This window comes from Cervus elaphus, chromosome 5 (assembly GCF_910594005.1).
Source record: "Cervus elaphus chromosome 5, mCerEla1.1, whole genome shotgun sequence".
Lineage (NCBI taxonomy): Eukaryota > Metazoa > Chordata > Mammalia > Artiodactyla > Cervidae > Cervus > Cervus elaphus.
Window position 1 is genome coordinate 3,822,735 of NC_057819.1, and position 20,446 is coordinate 3,843,180.

General features: G+C 54.1%; 1 protein-coding gene across 1 annotated transcript; it reads left to right on the forward strand.

Annotated features, from left to right (window-relative positions):
* The first annotated feature begins 62 nt into the window (after positions 1-62).
* SF3A1 (splicing factor 3a subunit 1) lies at positions 63-18,549 on the forward strand. Its single transcript, XM_043901359.1, has 16 exons — positions 63-201; positions 3,783-3,904; positions 8,094-8,301; positions 9,261-9,518; positions 10,496-10,570; positions 11,567-11,717; positions 12,044-12,237; positions 13,077-13,194; positions 13,458-13,643; positions 14,352-14,473; positions 14,572-14,817; positions 15,335-15,542; positions 16,000-16,154; positions 17,106-17,207; positions 17,321-17,392; positions 18,046-18,549. Exons 1-16 carry the CDS (start codon positions 139-141, stop codon positions 18,145-18,147), a joined length of 2,382 nt encoding a protein of 793 aa, XP_043757294.1. The 5' UTR covers positions 63-138; the 3' UTR covers positions 18,148-18,549.
* The last annotated feature ends 1,897 nt before the right edge of the window (positions 18,550-20,446 follow it).

Sequence of the window (20,446 nt, forward strand, 5' to 3'; positions counted from 1 at the left end):
AGCCTGGCCCCCTCAGCGACAACTCGGTCGGCCGCCGCCATCTTGAGAGCTTGTTGTACTGTTGGTGCGGGGAAGGCGCTTTGACGCCGCACCGCTCACCTACACCGAGGCGGACTGGCAGCCCTGAGCGTCGCAGTCATGCCGGCCGGACCCGTGCAGGCGGTGCCCCCGCCGCCGCCCGCGGCCACCGAGCCCAAACAGGTACGGCGAGGTCTGCACCTCCACCGGCCGCTCGAGCAGGCCTGGGCCCTCCCCTCCGACGCGGGCGCTCCTGACTCGTGCAGGAAGGAGCTGCGGGTTAGGAGGACTTGGGGGCACTCCAAGTCCCAGGAGGCAGCGCGCTTCCCGCCTGCCTTCGGGTAGCGGATGAAGCCTTATTACAACCGTGGTTCTCAAACTGAGGTCCGCGGACCAGCGGCACCTGGGAGTTGATTAGAAATGCTGATTTCCCACCCCAGATCTTCTAAAATCAGAATCTGCGTTTTTAATAAGACCCCACGGTGATTTATTAACGTTTGAGAAGCGCTGTGCTAGCTCATTCTCTGGTCTTGTGTGGTTAATTGGGCCCACCGGCCCCAAGCCTTTGCCCCGGAGTCCCTAATTACCCAGCCTGCACGGTCCATCTTTGAGTGTTAACTCTCAGCATTTGTTCTGTGCTTACTCTAAGCCCGACCCCGTGCCAGGCTCCGGTGTTAGCCAAATGAGTGAAGTACAGTTCGTGCCTTATTTAGGGAGCTCACGGACTAGTGGGGAGACAGATATGAGAGAATACGTAGTAAATATATTTACCGTCTCAGTCACCATAAAAGATACAGTTTCAGACAGCCCTTAAAAAGATTTCAGTCAGCTGAGGAGGAAAGACGGGCGTCAGTAATTGACGAGTGATAAACTATGGGTATTAGGAATGAGGCAGGAATTTTTTTTTTTTTAACTTGAAACTTTTTATTTTGTATCGGAGTATAGCTGATTATCAGTGTTGTGGTAATTTCAGGTGAAAAGCAAAGGACTCAGCCATGCATATACACGTATCTGTTCTCCCTCAAACCCCACTCCCATTCAGGCTACCACATAACTTTGAGTAGAGTTCCTTGTGATATACAATAAATCCTTATTGGTTATCCATTTGGAATATAGCAGTGTACATATGACCTTCCCAAACTCCCTAACTGTTTCTCCCCCCGGCAACCATAAATTTGTTTTCGAAGTCTGTTAGTCTCTTTTTGTTTTGTAAGTTCATTTGTATCATTTCATTTTAGATTCCACACATAAGGGATGCCAGCGGTATTTCTCCTTGTCTGACTTACTTCACTCAGTATGACTCTCTGAGTCCATGCATGTTGCTGTAAATGGCATCATTTCATTCTTTTTAGTGGCTGAGTACTATCCCATCATGTTTACGTACCACATCTTCATCCGTTTGTCTGTCGCTGGATGTTTAGCTTGCTTCCATGTCTGGTGCTGTGCTTAGTTGGTCTGACTCTTTGCAACCCCATGCACTGTGGTCTGCCAGGCTTCTTTGTCCTTGGGGATTCTCCAGGCAGTACTGAAGTGGGTTGCCATGCCCTCCTCCAGGGGTCTTCCCAACCAATGGACCGAACACAGGTCTTTTGCATCGCAGGTGGATTCTTTACTGTCTGAGCCGCCAGGGAAGCCCAGGAATACTGGAGTGGGCAGCCTATCCCTTCTCCAGGGGATCTTTCCAACCCAGGAATCAAACTGGGGTCTCCTGCATTGCAGGCAGATTCCTTACCAGCGGAGCTCCCAGGGAAGCCCTTCCACATCTTGGCTATTTTAAACAGTGGAGGCAGCAATTCTAATCAACATTGCTTTGTTGGGCTAGAGGAGAGGTTAAGGTAGGCAAAGCCCATGGGAGTTTAAGCTAAGTTGTGTTTAGAAGGATGAATCAGTAGTTCACCAGGTAGGTGATGCAGCGGGCAAATACCATTCTTTATTCATTCAGCAAATTTATTGAGCACATCCTGTCTGTTAACCACTACAAGTACCTCTGTATCTCTGGCATTTTCCCAGTATTTGGGGAAAAATAAGCCAGGTAAAGCCACCTAAGTGCAGAGATACCAAGGTCGGATTCAGACGGTGCCTCTGGTCAAGGGTAAAGAAGGTTAAAGCATGGAGTTGGGAAAGTGGTACTTAAGCGCTGTATTGCTGGGGGTTTGAAATTTTCCTAGCAGTCTTTTGGGAGAAGAAGAACGGATGTAAGCTGGAGGCTGACGTGTTTGTGTTTCAGAAATGGAGGTAGACAGTGATGTGGAGAATTGCTTGGAGGAAAGATTGGTCGTGTTATTTAAAAGACGTTGAGGACCTGGCCTACACTGGCTGGGGCATGGGACAGAGGGGACCGGTAAGCTAACATCACGAAAGGGCTGATGTGTACAGGCTCTGCCTCTAAACTGATGTGTTGGAATCGGTTCTGCCACGTGGGCCTCCTCACGGAGAGGTCTCCATTTCTCAGTTCGTTATTTGTAGAACGACAGTAGTAAGGATACCTGACGTCACAGGGCTCTGTAAGGTTTATAGATGTAATATGCTTAAAGTGCTCAGAGAAGTATGTGGAACCTACTCTGTGCTTGAGAAATGTTCCTTATCACTGAATGTGGAGGTTGTGGAAAGGAGAAGAGACCCACGTTTCTGCCCTGGATGACTGGAGGCACGGTTGGCCGTCCACCAGGAAGATGGTTAGAGACGAAAGTGCCCGGGATCGTAGGTTCTCACAGCTCTGTGCCTTGTGAGAGTGACAGGGGGCATTGGTGTGGGCAGGACGGTGCGGCCTAGAGGTGCTGGGAAAGTGGAGGATGTGCTGTCAGTGCCTGCTGAGGACAGTGTGAGGGGGGACACCTCACGTTATAGGGCAGGGGGTGAAACGGGAGCCCAGAGGGAGACTTGGGTGGAACGGTGGGCAGGAGAGACAGGGCTCAGGAGGTGAGGATCTTGTGACGGAGTGGTCACTGGTCACACGGCCAGATAACCACAGTAACTGGCTGTAGGCTGTCTTTCTTTGGCAAGAGCCCTTGACGTGAATGAGGATCAGATGGGAGGTGAGGAAGTGGAGACGACAAGACTGGGGGAACACGGGCTGTTGAGTTACCAGAGGAAGGCGGGGAGAAGATGGTAGCAGTTAGGAACGTGAGGAAGGCGGAGGAACTTTTTCTAAAATGAGAGGCTTGACCCTTTGTTAGAGGAAGAAGCTGGTGAGCAGAGTATTGGAACTTACAGGGCAGTTAATGCTGAGTATTCCAATGGTTTCACAAACCTCTTGAACATTGAATGGTGGTTTAGATCGTGGGACTGATGTAGAGGGAAAGGGCATTCGAGGCAGGAGTGGCCAGCAAGGAGTTTCCCATTTCTTTATTCAGCAGACAGTGGTGAAATATCCTGTATTAGGCACATCCAAGGGTGTGCCTTCTGGATTCTGAATCATGGTTTTTCAGAATGTGGGCAGATCCATGTCCCATTGTTCCCCCTGCCTACGTATCTCAATCACCTGGATGCTTGGTGAAAATGCAGATTCCCAGTGTCACAGAGTTGTTCCAGCTGGGGGGAGCCAGAGAGACTGCTCTTTTCATTGGTTCCTGGGAGAGTCCCGCACAAGCCCAGAGCAGTTGAGAGAAATGGTTCTTCTGGAGCAGAGGTTCCTAACTCCAGGAAGTTGTGATGGATTGAATGGGAGAGAGTCTGTGTTCTCAGTAATATCCCAGAGGAGTTTAATGGTGGGCATCCGACACCAAGCCTGAAACTTCAAGGCCTTCTTTTTCCTGTTTTCACAGCCCACAGAAGAAGAAGCATCTTCAAAGGAGGATTCTACCCCTTCCAAGCCAGTGGTGGGTATTATTTATCCTCCTCCGGAGGTCAGAAACATCGTTGACAAGACTGCCAGCTTCGTGGCCAGGTAACGTAGCTGCTCATGCTCATGTTGGTCGCAGGTGGGTTTTGGCACAAGAACTGGGTTCTCACGAGGGTAACACCTGGGTCTTTAGAGTGGCATTGTCGGCTTGGGCCTGTCAGCTCATCAGAGACCACAGTGTGGTGTGAGGTCGGCTGTGGGCAGGACTGGCATCTCTCACACAGTCTGGCGGTAGCAGAGGACAGGCCCACCCAGCTCCAGCGTCACCGAGAACCTCTGCTTCCTAACCACGCCTGAGGAAATGCCTGGAGGCTGTTTTGTCAGAGATGTGTGTCTGTGTCTGAGCTGCTGGCCTGAGGAAGACAGAACAGGGAGTGGATCAATCTCATGAAGCAAGGACTGCGTTCCCGACCCAACTGCAGAATGGAATAATGTGCCCCCCGCAGAGTTACTATGAGGCCAGAGGGAGGGGACTGGGTGCAATTCAGGTGCATCGTGTAGCTGTCGGCCCAGATGGCATGGAAGTCAGCTGGATTTCCTCTTGTCCCTACCCATTATACTTGAGCACACCCACGCTTCCTCAGATGGAGTCTCCTTGATGGCCACTTGACTCCAAAGGTCAACCATCCCTGGTTTAGGGCATTTCGAGTATCCCTTTGGCAGCCAGCAGGCCACATTCAGCTTTCAGATCTTTTGTTTGTTATCAACAATTTCCCTAACTTTTGAATTGGTTGTCACTGTTTAGAAATGAGATTGCACCGTAAGTCTGGATTTTTGGCTTCTCTTGATGAGTTGGACAGTTCCTTGCATGGAAACGGTAGCTGGCCTCGAGCAGACAGCTGCCCTCAGTCAGGGCCGGCGCTCTCCAGCGAGCCACACCTTGACCCCAAGACAGCGTCCCCACCTAGGAGTGGGCTAGCTTTGGTTCAAGGCAGAAGCATCATTGAGTAGATGGGTTCTTCCTTTCTCAGTCTCCTTATGAAATGAAGCATAGAAAGAGGTTCCTCTGCTTGATGTCTTTCACTGTGTCAGGCTCCATGTAGATTAACTGTCCACGTTTCCAAGGCTTTGATGAACCTGGGTACTGGGTTAAAACAGCTCTGTGCCTGATTAAACACTATCGGGCCATGTCTGATTGAGGGCAGCAGGTATTGCGTTCATAACTGTAATATCTCATAGCAACACTCATTCTTCCCCTTTTCCCCAGATATTCTGAAGACAATAAACAGGAAAAAGGTGTTAGAGGACGAATCACCAGTCTCACAACCAGAATAGTTTCTACCAGCTGTTTTCACTTTTTTCCTGTTTCCTCCTGGGCCTTGGCTTTCTTTTTTAGATTCTTGTAGTACTAGCAGAGATACTTTCACATCCTGCTTTTTCCCATTTGCCCTGTGCTGTGAACTTTTTCCTGGGTTGCCCCCTGGTCTCCTGATGCTGCACGGTCCTCTCTGGAGAAGACGCACCGTGTTGAGGCGTTGCGCCTTCCTTGACCTGGCCAACTCCTCTGTGTCTTCCTTGGAGGTTGTTCCAGCATTTCAGTTTGGCACATAAAGCTGGAAGGAAGTCTCTGAGCATTTTCTTTCCCTTTTTCAATGTTTTCCTAGAAGAAAACTCTGTGTGGCACATTGCTGGCCGAAAGAGCATTTTTAAAGATTTCTTAAACATTTTGCCAAACAGCTTTCCAATAATTTTGTGCCAGCCACAGAAATAAGAATTCTTTCCAAGTTCCCTTAATAATAAATCTGTACGCCCGCATCTCTAGATCTTGACTTTGACTGTGATGCTTGCCCTGTGAGTGCTCAGTTGCTTAGTCATGTCTGACTCTTTGCGACCCCCTGGGCTGTAGCCCACCAGGCTGCTCTGTCCATGGGATGCTCCAGGCAAGACTACTGGAGCAGGTTGCCATGCCCTACCCCAGGGGACTTTCCCGAACCAGAGATTGAACCCATGGCTCCTGCCGGGTCACCTACGTTGCAGGTGGATTCTTTACTACCGTGCCACGTGGGAAGCCCCGATGCCTTGTAGGCATTTCTGAAATCTGTGGACTTGGCTTTTGTTAGTGTTGCAATGAAAGCACAGATCAGCTTCTCAGGCTGGGTTACAGCAAACATGCAGGGCCCTCTGCGTTACTTGTGTGGAGTTCACATGTATTGAGTGAGTAAAATTCACCAGCCGTGTGGTTTTTCAAAAGGAGTTTTTTCTCTCTAGGTTTGGTCTTCCCTTCCCTGCATTTTCCTTTCAAGAAACTGAAGTGGAAATTACCCTTAAAAAGTCCCACCAGCTAGGTTGAGTCAGACTCATGTTTTTTTTCCTGCTGAAATCTATTCCTTGTGTTAGAGAATATAATTCTAAACTTAACATTAAGCCAATTTAAAGCAACAGAGTCGCTTGGAATAAGCATGCCTGCCTTCTCATCATTTTATATTTTCATTGTTACCAGATGTGAGGTTGTGGCTTAGGAGGTGGTGGTAGAGGGGCAACCAGAGCCCCTTCTTTAGCGGCCCTTTGAGTGGTGGCCTGGTTTAGCCGTGTTTAAGTGGACATTGACCTTATGTGGTTCACATTGTTTTAAGGTGGGGGGGACCCTTCGCCCTCGAGCGTGGGTTTCGGCTGGACTAACACACTTGTCACACCCAGACCTCACGGTGTTAGTCACACCGCTGAGTGTGACCAGAACTTGCGGAGGAGCTAGCTGGGGTGCTGATGACCTCGGCCACCGAGGTGGCTAAAGTGGGGCACAGCGTCACCTGCACCCTGCCTCCTCTTCAGCTGACTGGGCCAGGCGTGGAAGTCTGAAGATGGGGTGGCCTGGCTGCCCCCAGCCTCTGGAGCCCTCCCTTGGTGTGTCTGGGGCACTTCTGAGAGCAGGGCTCTGGCCGCAGGAGTGAGGGAGGCCCCGCAGACGTCTCCTGGCTCCCAAATCACCTCTCCTGTTTATAGGGCAGCCTCTTCCAACCTTCAGAGCAGTAACAGCCCCTGGGGTGTTCAGGCCTGTGTGGTTCAATAGACTTTGGCTTCTCATTCACTAATTTAGTTTTCTCAATACTTCAGAGGAGAGATGGAAGGTGGTATTTAGCCATATTGTACACATGGGAAATTTGAGTCAGAGACGTTCAGTAACTTGGTAAGTCAGTAGTGAACCCAGGACTTGAACATGTCCATATCTTGTGTCTTTAAGGTGAGTGCACTTTCTGACTGATACAGGTATTGTGAATGTGTGATACTTTGAAATATTACTGTTGGGACTCTTTATTAAAAAATCAGGGTTCCCTATACATCATGAGAGGGACGTTTTTCATTCTGAGGGTTTAAAGGCATACACACTGGGGACACAGGGTGTGTGTGGGGGAAACTCCTCCAGATACAGAGAGACAGGGGCCTCCCTGACGTCACTGCTCCCTGTCACGTGAGCGTGCTTTATGCAGCTGCTCGGACCCCGGGCCTTGGAGAGCAGTGTTTCCTGTATGAGTCTCACCCAGTAGTAAAGGAGCCGATTATAGCCAGTACTTGGACAAGGTGTTAAATCCTGTTTACATTTTCTTTTTTTCCCTATCCTTGCTAGCTAGAGGACAGCATCTCAGTTCAGTGTTAACATATCCTTGTACCTCCCAAGCAGTCAGTCGTCATGCTTTTCAACTAAGAGAACTGGTGTCAGTCTCAGCAGACTTTGAACTGAACTTGAACCATGCTGCTTTGATTGACTCCTATTGACTTGTATGACTGCCTTTTGTTAGCAAAGCCATATGACTTTTATTTGAAGTAGTAACATATGCCTTCCTCCCCCTGATGCCCCCTTCCCCCCGCAGCACCCTGGCTGCCCCCCGCCCCTGGCCCCGCCTGGAGCCCTCTGCAGTGCAGTGAGGACATGTGGAGTCCTAACTCCTAGACGCCAGGGGATTCCCATGCCTTCCTTTTAAAGTACCTTTTCTTTGAAGTGAATACATTTTATTAAAAGAGCAGTAGTGAGATGGTTTTGGAGATGATGAGACTGGTGGAGGTGCTGCAGGAATGTTGGAGGTCTGAGGCCCTGGGATCGCTGAGGCCTGTGCAGGCAGCAGGAGCCGGGGGCGCCGGCAGCTGATGCCAGGAGTCTTGGGGAGGTGCTCTGCTGTGCCAAGGGAGGGGCCCGTTTGAGTGGGGTGGTGGCAAGAATGGGACTTGAGTGAGCCGTATTCTGGTCTAAGCACTTGAAAGGGCTGCAGTACCGATGCTTCTCTTTTTTCCCTTTTTCTAGAAATGGACCTGAATTTGAAGCGAGGATACGACAGAACGAGATCAACAACCCCAAGTTCAACTTCCTGAACCCCAACGACCCTTATCATGCCTACTACCGCCACAAGGTCAGCGAGTTCAAGGAGGGCAAGGCCCAGGAGCCCTCGGCCGCCATCCCCAAGGTCATGCAGCAGCAGCAGCAGGCCGCCCAGCAGCAGCTGCCCCAGAAGGTGGGCTCCAGCCCCGCGCCTCGCTGCCCCGGGGCTGAGGGAGGGAGACGATGGACTGCTGTCCACACTTCATAGCCACTGGTGCCTCACAGGGGCTGCGTGAGGAGGCCAGTAAAATGACCCTTTTTCAGATGAGGACTCTGAGGCTTAGGGAAGCACAGTTCGCCCAGGGCCACAGAGTCAGGACCCTGAAGTCCAGGCTCCCAGTCCCTGCTCCTTGTCTTGATCGTGGTGTCAGGACAGTGCCACAGCGTGGCTTGTGGACCCCTTCTGGTGTGTCCCCCTCTCCTGTCTTGCCTTCCCAGCACCCCTCTGTGTGGCCTGCCCTCACCCCCATAGCACTGGGAACGACGCGGGCTGTCCGTGAGGACACATTTTGCCTCTTGTGTAAACCTGGACTGGTCCTTTCTCCTTGCTCCCTTCTGAGCCTTGGTGGCAAAGGCTGCCTCTTGTGTTACGGTGGGAAGTAAAGGTTGGAGAAGGTTCTGAGGCCTTGCAGTGCAATTGACTACTCCCGGTGCCTCACGCAACCTTGTTTCCTCATCTGTAGAAAAAATTCACAGTACTTGTGTCCACCTCATGATTCGTGTGGAGGTCAGATGACGGGTCCTCTGCATACATGTAGGGCTTCCTACATCCTCTGTCCCCCTTGGGTGGGATTTAATAAACTATCTCTGTTGGATCTTCTGCCACCCAGTTTTGGTCCTCAGTTTCAGGGCAGCAGTGGAGATGCAGAGAGAGACAGTTCTCACTCAGAAAGCCATTCAGAGAGTTGAGGCCACACTGGGCCGAGACATTGATGCTGTTTGAGTTAGGCTTCTCTCCCACCGTGTGCTGGGGCATGCGTGTGATTAACAGAGGAGTAGAGAGCCGTGCCATCCTCTGGTGGTGTGTTCCTGCCCCGTTTCTGGAGCCAGTCTGCCCCTTGCCTCTCGCCTCACATTCCCTTTGCATCTTAGGTTCAAGCCCAGGTGATACAAGAGACCATTGTGCCCAAAGAGCCCCCTCCCGAGTTTGAGTTCATCGCAGACCCCCCTTCCATCTCAGCCTTCGACCTGGACGTGGTGAAGCTGACGGCTCAGTTTGTGGCCAGGAATGGGCGCCAGTTTCTGACCCAGCTAATGCAGAAAGAGCAGCGCAACTACCAGTTTGACTTCCTCCGCCCGCAGCACAGCCTCTTCAACTACTTCACGAAGCTGGTGGAGCAGTACACCAAGGTGCCTGGACGGGCCCGGGCGGAGAGCACGCCCCCACCGGTGCTCGACCCGCTGCGCGGGGCCCACTCCCGTGTGGGGTCTTGGATAGTCATTCAAGTCACCAGACCCAAGGCCTACTGTAGTTAACAGTGTCAGTTTTAAGTGAGCCCTCGGTTAATTTCCCCTAGTGGGCTGCTGCCAGGGCTAACTGCTTCCTGTTCCTTCTCCCTCCGAACGTGGGTATGGACGTCTAGCACTCTAACCTGAGGGCGCTGGTGTGTCTCTGGACCTGGAAACTCCAGGAACAGATGTGTTCCTGGGGAAGGGGGACAGGGAGGGTGGAAAGGGGCTGAGCTGCTCTGCCAGCGAGGGGGATATGGTTGGGCCAGTTGGAAAGAGTGGCTCTTTTACACAAAGCTACCATTTGTTCTCTCAGCAAATAAGCTTTGAGTATCAGGCGCTACGTCAAGCTCTGGATATGTAGTAGTGAACTGAAGACAAAAATCTCTTGTCTTTATGGAGACTGGTCTAGCAAGGGGGCAACAAGCAAGTGCACCGTTAGTGTGTGTCAGATGGTGATAAACACCGTGGATTAAATGCAGAGAAAGCAGGGCATGGGAGGCCAGGGAGGGGGAACCTGTGGGCTGCAGTCTTCAGCCTGCAGGGACCCTGGGGGGGCGTGTGCAGAAGCCTAAAGGCAGATCCGCCCAGGGGCAGTCACTGCATGCTGATGGTGTGCATGCTGGTCTGATGGTGCTTTTGCTTACTTCCTGCTAATCCTCGCAGCCTTTTAAGCTGACAGTGCCACCTTTAAGTGGCGGTGTCACCGTTTTGTAGAAGCAAACCAAGTTACAGAGATTAAGTAACTTGCCCAGCGTTGCCCAGTCAAGTGAAGCTGAAGCTGGTCCCGTAATCCCGTGCTCTCCTCTCTCCTCCACAGGCCACACTGTCCCCTGTTGTGCTGCACTGACAGTTGCCTTAACTCTTCTGTGTTTCAGATCTTGATTCCACCCAAAGGTTTATTTACCAAGCTTAAGAAAGAGGCAGAGAACCCCCGGGAAGTGTTGGACCAGGTAAACGGGATTTCTTCTTTCTTTCTTTCTGATAGTCTTGTTTATTTGTGGCTGTGCTTTGTGCAGGCTTCCTCTGGTTGTGGCGAGTCGGGGCTGCTCTTCAGTGCGGTGCGTGGGCTTCTCATGTCGCGGAGCACAGACTGGACATGTGGGCTTCAGTGGGCACAGCACGTGGGCCCTCGAGCGCTTGGGCTTAGCTGCTCCGAGGCATGTGGAATCTTCCCAGATCAGGGTTCCAACCTGTGTCCCCTGCATTGGCAGGCGTGCCTCCAGGGAAGTCCAAAACTGAATTTCTTAGAACCAGTTTCTGACAGCACAAGTTACAGTGTGTGGATTCTGTTGTGTGTTTGGAAATGGTCTCTGAATCGGCACCTTGTTATGCTCCAGGCACAGTCGTGGTGGGAAGAAGGGCCTTGAGGCTGCAAAGACCAAAGAAACCTGGGTTCTCTGGTCCCCACCCTGCCGCTTTTCTCTCCACGTCTCTCGGTCTCCAGTTTTCTTCTCTTGATAGAAGCCAGCTTTTGAATGGGTTCTTGGGTGACAACTGCCTTTTGAAGTCCGGCTTTCAGAGTCAGGAGACCAGGCATGTTGATGTTGGCGGTTCTGGGAGGCTGCTTGAAGCCTTCTGTTTTGCAGGCTGTCAGGCTGCCGCAGCTCTTGTGAGCACATGGTTATCACATGGACTTCCTGGGAGGGAGGAGTTTGCTCACCACCTGCCAACTCAAGCAAAAAACTTTGAGGTTCTAACAGAGAGCTAGCTGCCCTTGGGGCCCAGACGGAGGTCTTTGGCATTCACATTTTCAATTCTGTCCAGAGTCTGGGCCTGGCTGAAACCAGATGCAGATTCCGTAGTCTGCTCCAGGAAGTCCCCCTGGTGGGCAGAGTAGCCTCCTGTTCTGAAGGAGACACTGGCTCTGGTGAAGGCCCTGGAGGTGACAGCCTCCTCGAGAGCCGACCCTGATTCAGCTCGGCACTGCGCTGTTCCCCTCCCTTCAGGTGTGTTACCGCGTAGAATGGGCCAAGTTCCAGGAGCGTGAGAGGAAGAAGGAAGAGGAGGAGAAGGAGAAGGAGCGGGTCGCCTACGCTCAGATCGACTGGCATGACTTCGTGGTGGTGGAAACAGTGGACTTCCAACCCAACGAGCAAGGTCGGTCTGTGACTCCTGTTAGCAGAGCCAGGAGCTTGGCGCCATCATCCTGGGGGAGTGTGCCAAGTTGTCCCCGGGTAGCGGGAGGATCCTGTGGAGGCTTCTGTCTCCTCCCTGTTTCCAGAAGACTTCGGTTCTCCCGCTGCCCCAGTTACACCCAGTTCAACAGATACCATTGTGCCCGGCCCTGGGTGGGCCTCTGGAGGTGGGAGAGAGACCAGGCGGCCCCAGCCCTGAGAGCTGACGGTGTGGGGAGGGCTGCTCGACCGGCCTCTGACAGGAGTGTCTGCGGAGCCCTCCCATGACTCCTGCTCGCCCTCTGCCAGGGAACTTCCCCCCACCTACCACCCCGGAGGAGCTGGGGGCCCGGATCCTCATTCAGGAGCGCTACGAGAAGTTTGGGGAGAGCGAGGAGGTCGAGATGGAGGTTGAGTCCGATGAGGAGGATGAGAAACAGGAGAAGGCAGAGGAGCCTCCGTCCCAGCTGGACCAGGACACCCAAGTGCAAGACATGGACGAGGTGCGCTCCTGGGGGGCCTGGGCTGGCTCTTCCCTGGAGCCAAGGGCAAGGGGGTGCACTCCTCCATCAGAGTGAGTGCTCCAGCCCCCTCGTGAGCCCTGGGAGGAGGCCTGGGTCCTGAATAAGGCATCCCTCTTTCCAGCTCGGGCAACAAAGATTCCTTCATAGGCAAGGCTCTGCGAGCTGCGCCGGCCTGTTCGGTGACCTTCCTCTGCCTAGAGGCTCTGCTCGCTACCGCCCCCAGGCTGGCTCTCCTTAGGGAACCCTCTCTGCCGCATACTTGGATGTTGTTGAGCCTAGGCCCGCGCGATCAGCAGTTTCCAGAGCTTTTCTGAGCGTAGCTTGTGCTTTCTCTGGGCGCCTCTGCCCCTTCGAGCCAGGCCTCCCCACAGGCTTAGAGTCTCCAGAGCCAAGCCGCTTTCCTCCCCTCGGAAAGAATTTGTGTGCAGCCTGAGAAGAAAGGCCCACGTGTCTGTGGGAATTGACTTTTTCTCTCCCTCCCAGCATTGCTCCTTGCGCGGCTCCCATTGAGTGCTGACTCGCCCCCCGCGGCCCTCCCCAGCACGTTAAGTGCCCTTGGCCTCCTGGGACTGCCTGGTGCCAGCTGCTGGAAATGCCTGGGCAGAGTGTCAGCACCACGGCCCCCAGCGCTCCCATTCATGCTGTGAGGAAGCTGCTTGGCCTGCTGCCGGCTGGCCCCGGCTGCCCGGGGAGCTCAGCGCAGGGATGCTGGCCGGCAGGGGCCTCGGCTGCTTGCCACCCTGCAAGCTGCCGGGCTCAGCTGCAGGAAGGTGGCTTCTCACTCCTGCTCTGAGTCACACCACTGCCTTGCTTTTCAGGGTTCGGATGATGAAGAAGAAGGGCAGAAAGTGCCCCCACCTCCGGAGACACCCATGCCACCTCCTCTGCCCCCAACTCCAGACCAGGTCATTGTCCGGAAGGACTATGACCCAAAGGGTGGGTTCTGTTTTCCCGCCTCATGCTTCTCAGACCTGTTTGTTTCCAGGATGGCTGGAGGGGGCTTGTCATGAGGCATTGATAGCCCCTGTGTCGTGGGCCTCTCGACAGGGCATGGGGCTTAGTCGTCCCTGGTGCCCTGGCACAGTGCACAGGGCCTGGGACAGCACGGCAGTGAGGGGACGGTGCAGGAATGAAGCAGCACCCTCTTAACCCAGGCTGCCACCCAGGGTTCTCACTCGGCCATCTCTGTTGCCTTTCAGCTTCCAAGCCCCTGCCTCCAGCCCCCGCTCCTGATGAGTATCTTGTGTCCCCCATCACTGGGGAGAAGATCCCTGCCAGCAAGATGCAGGAGCACATGCGCATTGGGCTTCTCGACCCCCGTTGGCTGGAGCAGCGGGATCGCTCCATCCGTGAGAAGCAGAGCGATGACGAGGTGTACGCGCCAGGTGAGGTGGGGTGTTCCCCACTGTGACCACGCCCCTTCTTTGACCCAGCCCTAACTTACTTCAGCCCATTGGAGTCTCTAAATTAATAGTCAACTTTAATCAAATGTAGAAAGCTTTGAGGTCAGCAGGAGCTTTTAAGGATAGGTGCGGGCTAGGAAGCTACAAAAGAACCCCTCATTTTCTAGAAGCTTCTGCAGAGGATTCCTGCAAAGGCGGGCCCGAGATGGGTGGCGAGTGCCTGTCGGTATCCTGGAGCAGGATCTGACTGCAGCCGGGAGGGGTACTCACTCCCAGGCCGTCTTAGAGTAGAGGCTCTGGTGGCTGGAGGGCACTGTGCATCTTGAACTGAGACGTGTTGGTCCCTTGACTGTGAGAAGCAGCCCTTTAGGGAAGGAAGAGACTGTTCTGGAGGATGGAGACCCCACTTTTGGAGTCTGGGCTCTTCTCCTTGCCATGCTGCTCATGTGGCCCTGTCCTCTCAGATGCCTTTCGTTAAGTCAGTGTTTGACACGCCTCGGTTTCCAAGCCTAGTGCTCATCAGGCGGTCTTCCCCAGGCTGAGAGGGCCGGTGCAAGGTTCTGGGACCCACAGATAGCTGTGTCCTGTAAGAACAGCCTCTGCCTGCATCAGTAGAGCCACCGCCTTGTCAGAAGGGCAGTGGGTTTAGTTTCCCTCTCTGTCGCCCACTTCTGTTCTCTGACTGTCCAGGTCTGGATATCGAGAGCAGCTTGAAGCAGCTGGCTGAGCGGCGTACCGACATCTTTGGTGTGGAGGAAACGGCCATCGGTAAGAAGATTGGCGAGGAGGAGATCCAGAAACCGGAAGAGAAGGTGCAGCTGTGACTCTGAGTGCCTTTCCTGCTGTTGGCTCCCCACTTCGGGCTCAGTTCCGGCAGCCCTGACCGGCTCTGGCTTCGCTTCCCACGCAGGTGACCTGGGACGGCCACTCTGGCAGCATGGCCCGGACCCAGCAGGCTGCCCAGGCCAACATCACCCTCCAGGAGCAGATTGAGGCCATCCACAAGGCGAAGGGCCTGGTGCCGGAGGATGACACCAAAGAGAAGATCGGCCCGAGCAAGCCCAACGAGATCCCCCAGCAGCCGCCGCCACCGTCCTCAGCCACCAACATCCCCAGCTCGGCCCCGCCCATTACATCCGTGCCCCGGCCGCCCGCGGTTAGCCCGCAGCCACCCCGGACGGGTCCCTGGGAGCTGGGTTCCCTGGGTTGGACAGTGCTGGCTCAGGGCAGCAGTCTCACAGGAGCCTGAGGGCAGAATGAGTCAAGTCAAGAGAAAGGAACCCTTTAGTTAGAAGTGGGAACCTCCAGCCTGACCTTCCATTTGTGTGGGAGGGCTGGACACGGGAGGGAGGCGGGTGGCAAATGTGAGAAGCGGGCTTGGGTCAGGGAGGCCTGGAGGACTTAAGGGGCCTTGAAGGACTGCTGGCCTGACTCCAGGGGACTGAGTCAAGGGCAGTGTCTTCAGTTGCTCTCACTTGGGTGGAGTCCCAAGTGGCAAGAGTGTCGCCCTGGGGGTCTCAGTGTAGTTCCTGTCAGAGCCTGTGTGAGGCTGCGCTCTGAGCCCCAGGGCGCTGAGTCGAAGCTATCCAGCGCCGTCCCCAGCGACTGCCGGCGGGTGTGCCTTAGGGTGCAGCTGTGGATTCCTGTGACCCGTGGGTCCCTTCCACCCACAGATGCCGCCTCCCGTCCGTACCACGGTCGTGTCCGCAGTACCCGTCATGCCCCGGCCCCCAATGGCGTCCGTGGTCCGGCTGCCCCCAGGCTCGGTGATTGCCCCTATGCCGCCAATCATCCACGCGCCCAGGATCAACGTGGTCCCCATGCCTCCCTCAGCCCCTCCCATCATGGCGCCTCGCCCACCACCCATGATTGTGCCGACAGGTCAGTGTCTCGTGTCGCTTTCCAGGCCACTGGGTCGGTCCTAACAGGCCAAGCCCTGAGCAGAGCAGTGGCTGAGGGGAGGGCCTTGACTTTGCTCTGTGAGAGATCCCTGAGCTGGAGGGGGTTAGGCTCCTGGCTCCTGGGGGAGACAGGCTGACAAGGCAGTGCTGGGCTATGTGCACCCAGTGGGGTCAGGCCTGGATGGGCACTGATCCTGTTGGCTGCCCCTGCTCCATCCATTGGTCCTGCCCCTCCTCCAGTTTCCTGCTACCCAGTCTGGGAAGGCTCCCAGGTCCCCTGCCAGGGAGCTTACTGGCTGCCAGACTCAGCCAGGAGAGGTCTTTCACACCTCTGACTGGGAGAAGTGGGAAACCTGTGCAATCTCCCCTCACTGTCGCCAGCCGGGGTCCTGGGCTCCTTCCTCCCTCTCATGTGGCTGCTCGCTCCTGTCCTGCAGCTTTTGTGCCCGCCCCACCCGTGGCACCCGTCCCCGCTCCAGCCCCCATGCCGCCTGTCCACCCCCCGCCTCCCATGGAAGACGAGCCTACCTCTAAGAAACTGAAGACCGAGGACAGCCTCATGCCCGAGGAGGAGTTTCTGCGCAGAAATAAGGCACGTGACCCCAGAGTGCTGCCCACACATGCAGTGTCTAGACTAGTAGGGGGACCAGTCCCGCCCCCATTACACTCCTTGACCCACCTATGCTGCTCCCATGGTTTTGGCTTCTGGGACCTAGGTCAGCTGCTGGAGGCCCGTGAGGCTTCTGAGCACATGCTCGATGTGGGGTCAGCTGTTAGCGGTCCCCCTGGTGTGAATGGTCATAGAGGCCAGCAGGGAGACCCAGCTGCACAGGCAGCAGGACTCCGGTATGAAAGGGCCTCTGGACACAGGAGGAAATCCTGGAGGCAGTTCTTCATTTCTTTGTGACCTTTGTCTCCAGTTGCAACCTTCAAGAGTCTTGTATCGTAGGGATCCTGTTGGGGTACTGGGAACAAAGACTGGGAACCTCGGCACTTCCGGGGCCTGGGGAAGCTGGCAGGCTCCAGTGAGGAGGCAGAAACAGTCCCAGCCCCACTGCCCCAGGGCATTTGAGCAGATCTTTTTTTTTTCCATTCTGATAGTAGTTTCCATTTCTTGAGTACCTACTCAAGTGCTGGGAGAGAGCCACGCCTTTTACGGAAGGCTCACAGTGTCACCATCCAGCAGTTGTGATCAGCTGCTTCCCTGAGTTGGGAACCCAGGTCTTCTGACCTCACAGTTCATGGTCTTTCCCTTGTGGTGCTTCTTGAGGCTTGCAGAGCACTTTGACGTCCCTTCTCAGCTCCAGCCTCACCAGTAGGCAGGGTAGGGATCATTCTAAAGAAGAGAGATCAATTCTTGAAAAGCGGAGTGATGTGTTCCACACCACAGGTGGTGTCAGTAGTGAATCAGGCCAGAGTCCAGGAGTCCCGATGGACAGGTGACATTGTCTTGGTGACATTGTCTTGAGGGCCCGCAACTAGGAAAGCATAGATCTGGTTGACCCAGGACTTCCCGGGCATAACTGCCATTCCTGATTTGCAGGGTCCAGTGTCCATCAAAGTCCAGGTGCCCAACATGCAGGATAAGACGGAATGGAAACTGAATGGCCAGGTGCTGGTCTTCACCCTCCCCCTCACAGACCAGGTAAGAGTTGCTGCCCCCAACTGGCCTCAGGCACAGGGGCACCAAGGCATCAGGGGGACGCTTCCTCCAACTGACCTTAGCGAGGGGTGACTGACCGTTCCTTCGTTCCACAGGTCTCTGTCATCAAGGTGAAGATTCACGAAGCCACAGGCATGCCAGCAGGGAAACAGAAGTTGCAGTACGAGGTGAGTTGGGTGTCAGCTGTCCTCATCCTGTCTATTGTCCCAGAAGCTAAGCCATTTGTGGGATCAGGAGTGGGGAGACTCCTGGTTGTGGCCATGTGAGTCCATCCTAGAAGCCATGATGCTGGCGGGGAGTGCTGGGGCAGGTTAGTTTGACAGGGTGAGTGAGGCTCTGGGAAGGTCACAGCAGTCTTATGCGGGGTCTGGATGTCTCAGTGACATTTGGGGACAAGACTTGGGGGTGCTTTGGTAGGTTTCTGTCCGGGTGGTGGAGCCAGTCTGGTGAGTGTGGTCTCAGGTAGCCTGGGTTTGTGCTTGGACACAGGTGATGGTCCAGCACACCCTGGTGCCTGCCAGATCATGGGGGACTGCTGTGTTCGCCCTCTTTGGACTTGGATCCCTACTCCAGGCCTGTTTCCTCATCTGTAAAATGAGGCTTTTGGACTAGTTGACCTCTAAAGATCTTATGATTTGAAAGTTAAAATTCCATAGGTTGATCAGGGCCAGATTCTTGGGAGTGTTTCACTCCCGCCCTGCGCCACTCCTGTTCCTGCCCCCGCTGCCTTCAAGCCCTGGTGTTTGCTGAGAGTGTTGGGAGCTGTGAAGCAGCCACACTGCCTGAGGCACTGGGCTGAGGCACTCCTTCTATTTTCTAGGGCATTTTCATCAAGGATTCCAACTCGCTGGCTTACTACAACATGGCCAATGGTGCCGTCATCCACCTGGCACTCAAGGAGAGAGGCGGAAGGAAGAAGTAGAAGAGAAAAGCCTGCTGTCAGGTTCTGGCCACTGCCATTTTGCCTCTCCTGCCCCCACTCCCTGTCCCCGAGCCAGGAGACCCTGACTTGCACAATTGTGTCCCTCTTACTAAGTGTAGAAATTCAGACTGGCCTGCAGAGTTCCCCACCCCCACCCAAAACGGTGACGCAGAGGGCTTTCTCAGGCTCTCTTCTCCCCAGGTCCCTGGAATCCCTTTGTGTTCGGGTCTTGGTTTGAGGGCATTCATTTGTTCAGGCAGCCTGTTAGGAAACGTGAAACCAGGGATGTCCTGTAGGATGTTACCATAGTGCCAAGTGGCTCATAGAGTATGGTTGTCATCATCGTTAATCATTTTGTATTTTGCCATGGGCTAATAAACCTCTTCAACCCTTCTTGTGAAATCACTGTCATGAGACTTGTCTCCTGGCCACCCGTGCCCTGTCTGGACCTAGGAGTATGGCACAGTGCCTGTGGCTCCTCTTCTGCCCTGAGGAATGCTGGGCTTCTCACTGAATTCTTGATTGCATCGTCTTCTATGGCTCTTTCTTACATATGTTTTTATTGCCCTTTTGAAACACATGGATCTTCAAAAAGCATAGCCCTGTACGTTTAACAGACTAACACGGAACACCTTCAACATGCCAGCACCGCAGAAGAACACAGACTGCTGGGCTGCAGTTCTGCGGTCAGTGGGCAGCACGCAGATGAGACCAGAGGCTGGCGGTTTCCCACAGGCCAGGGGTCACTCATCACCTGATAAGTGATCTTGAGCAGGTGGCTTATGCAGAGTGAGCACAAATATATGATGAGGTTTTTTTTCCTAAAACTGTATTTATTTTAAAAATACTTCATTGTTCCAAGGCCGTGAACTGTTTTTGTTAAACTTTATAGAATTATCCAACTACTCCTTACTGTTTCAAGCACTTGGTCAATTTTAATCAGGTGAGTGCTGTGTGGCTTGCAGGACCCTGGCTCCTGGACAGGGATTGGACCAGGGCCAAGGCCGTGAGAGCCCAGAACCCTAACCACTAGGCCAGCAGGGAACTCCCCGAGTCATGTGATTCTGGTGTGGGTGTTCTTTTTCACACGTGAGTGAACTGGGCACAGAGGCTGAATCACATGCCCACAGTCACACAGTAAGAAGATAAAAAGAGAATGTGTGCAAAACACTTGTCGCAGTCCTCGCCCGCTCGCGGGGCCAGGCTCACGGTTATTCTTGGAGTCGTGCTGTTACAGGGAGGAGGGTGCTGCTGTGTGTGGGTGTTCACAGGGAGGAAGGTGAGAGCCTGTTGATAACCATTTCCTGGTTTTAAACCTAATGTCGATTTCATTCTGAAGATATCGGGTGTTTGTCCCCTGAGAGTCCCCCAGTGCCTTTTCCTTGCAGTCCTTCCTTTTCATCCTGAGAAGTCATTTCCCAGGTCCAGAGGGGGAGGCCATCCCCGAAGTCACAGTCTTCTAGTCACCATTCCTTCTACCGCCTCGCCAAGCTCAGTTTCCAACTCTAGACCTTGGGCTCAGGTGGCCCTTCGACAGTGCCAGTTATGTGGCTCCATTACAAACTGCTCACATTTGTAACTTGGTCAGTGGGATGTTACTCCTCACTCTGACATTTGCTTCCCGCCTGGTAGCTAGAAATTTCCCCCGGGGGCCAGGACTGAAATTTGGCTTCCAGAAGCTTCAAGGTTTGGGTGCCAGAAGTGAGCCAGCTGCTTCTCCATGACCAGCACCAGAAATCCCCCTGGACAGCCCCTCGGTCTTGTTCCAGGAGGGAAGGGGGTTAGTAGAACTGGGGGAGTCCCACACTCTAAGCCCTCCTCTCTTCCTGGTATGGCTCTGGGACCAGCCTCTCCTTCACAGATGGGCAGATCTCACAGGACTTCCATGACTGAGGCTGCGCCTGGATGTTGGGAATGCTGCTGGCGGAATGTCAGTGAATGGGTCCTTTGAGCCGCCCTCCAGGGCCCAACTCAGCTTCCCGGAGCTCCTGAATGAACATCTGTTCTGGCTCACTCAGTCGCAGAAGGCCCATTGACCAGGCGGCCCTGTGGTCGCCAGTGGCCGCAGGCCCGGCGTGCAGCCCAGCTCTCTGCACTTCTTGTTTAGAGCCTGCAGCATGTAGGCTGCCCCTTGCTTGCACAGCTTTTCTGACCTCAGTTGCATTCCTCCGGGGATTATCTGGCCCATTTTCTAGATAAGATGGATATCCCGAGGCCAGCAAGGGCTCTGGAAGGCTAAAGCTGCTCTTGTATTCCTGGTGACCACAGGATCCTCACACCCGGCCAGACTGTGAAATGG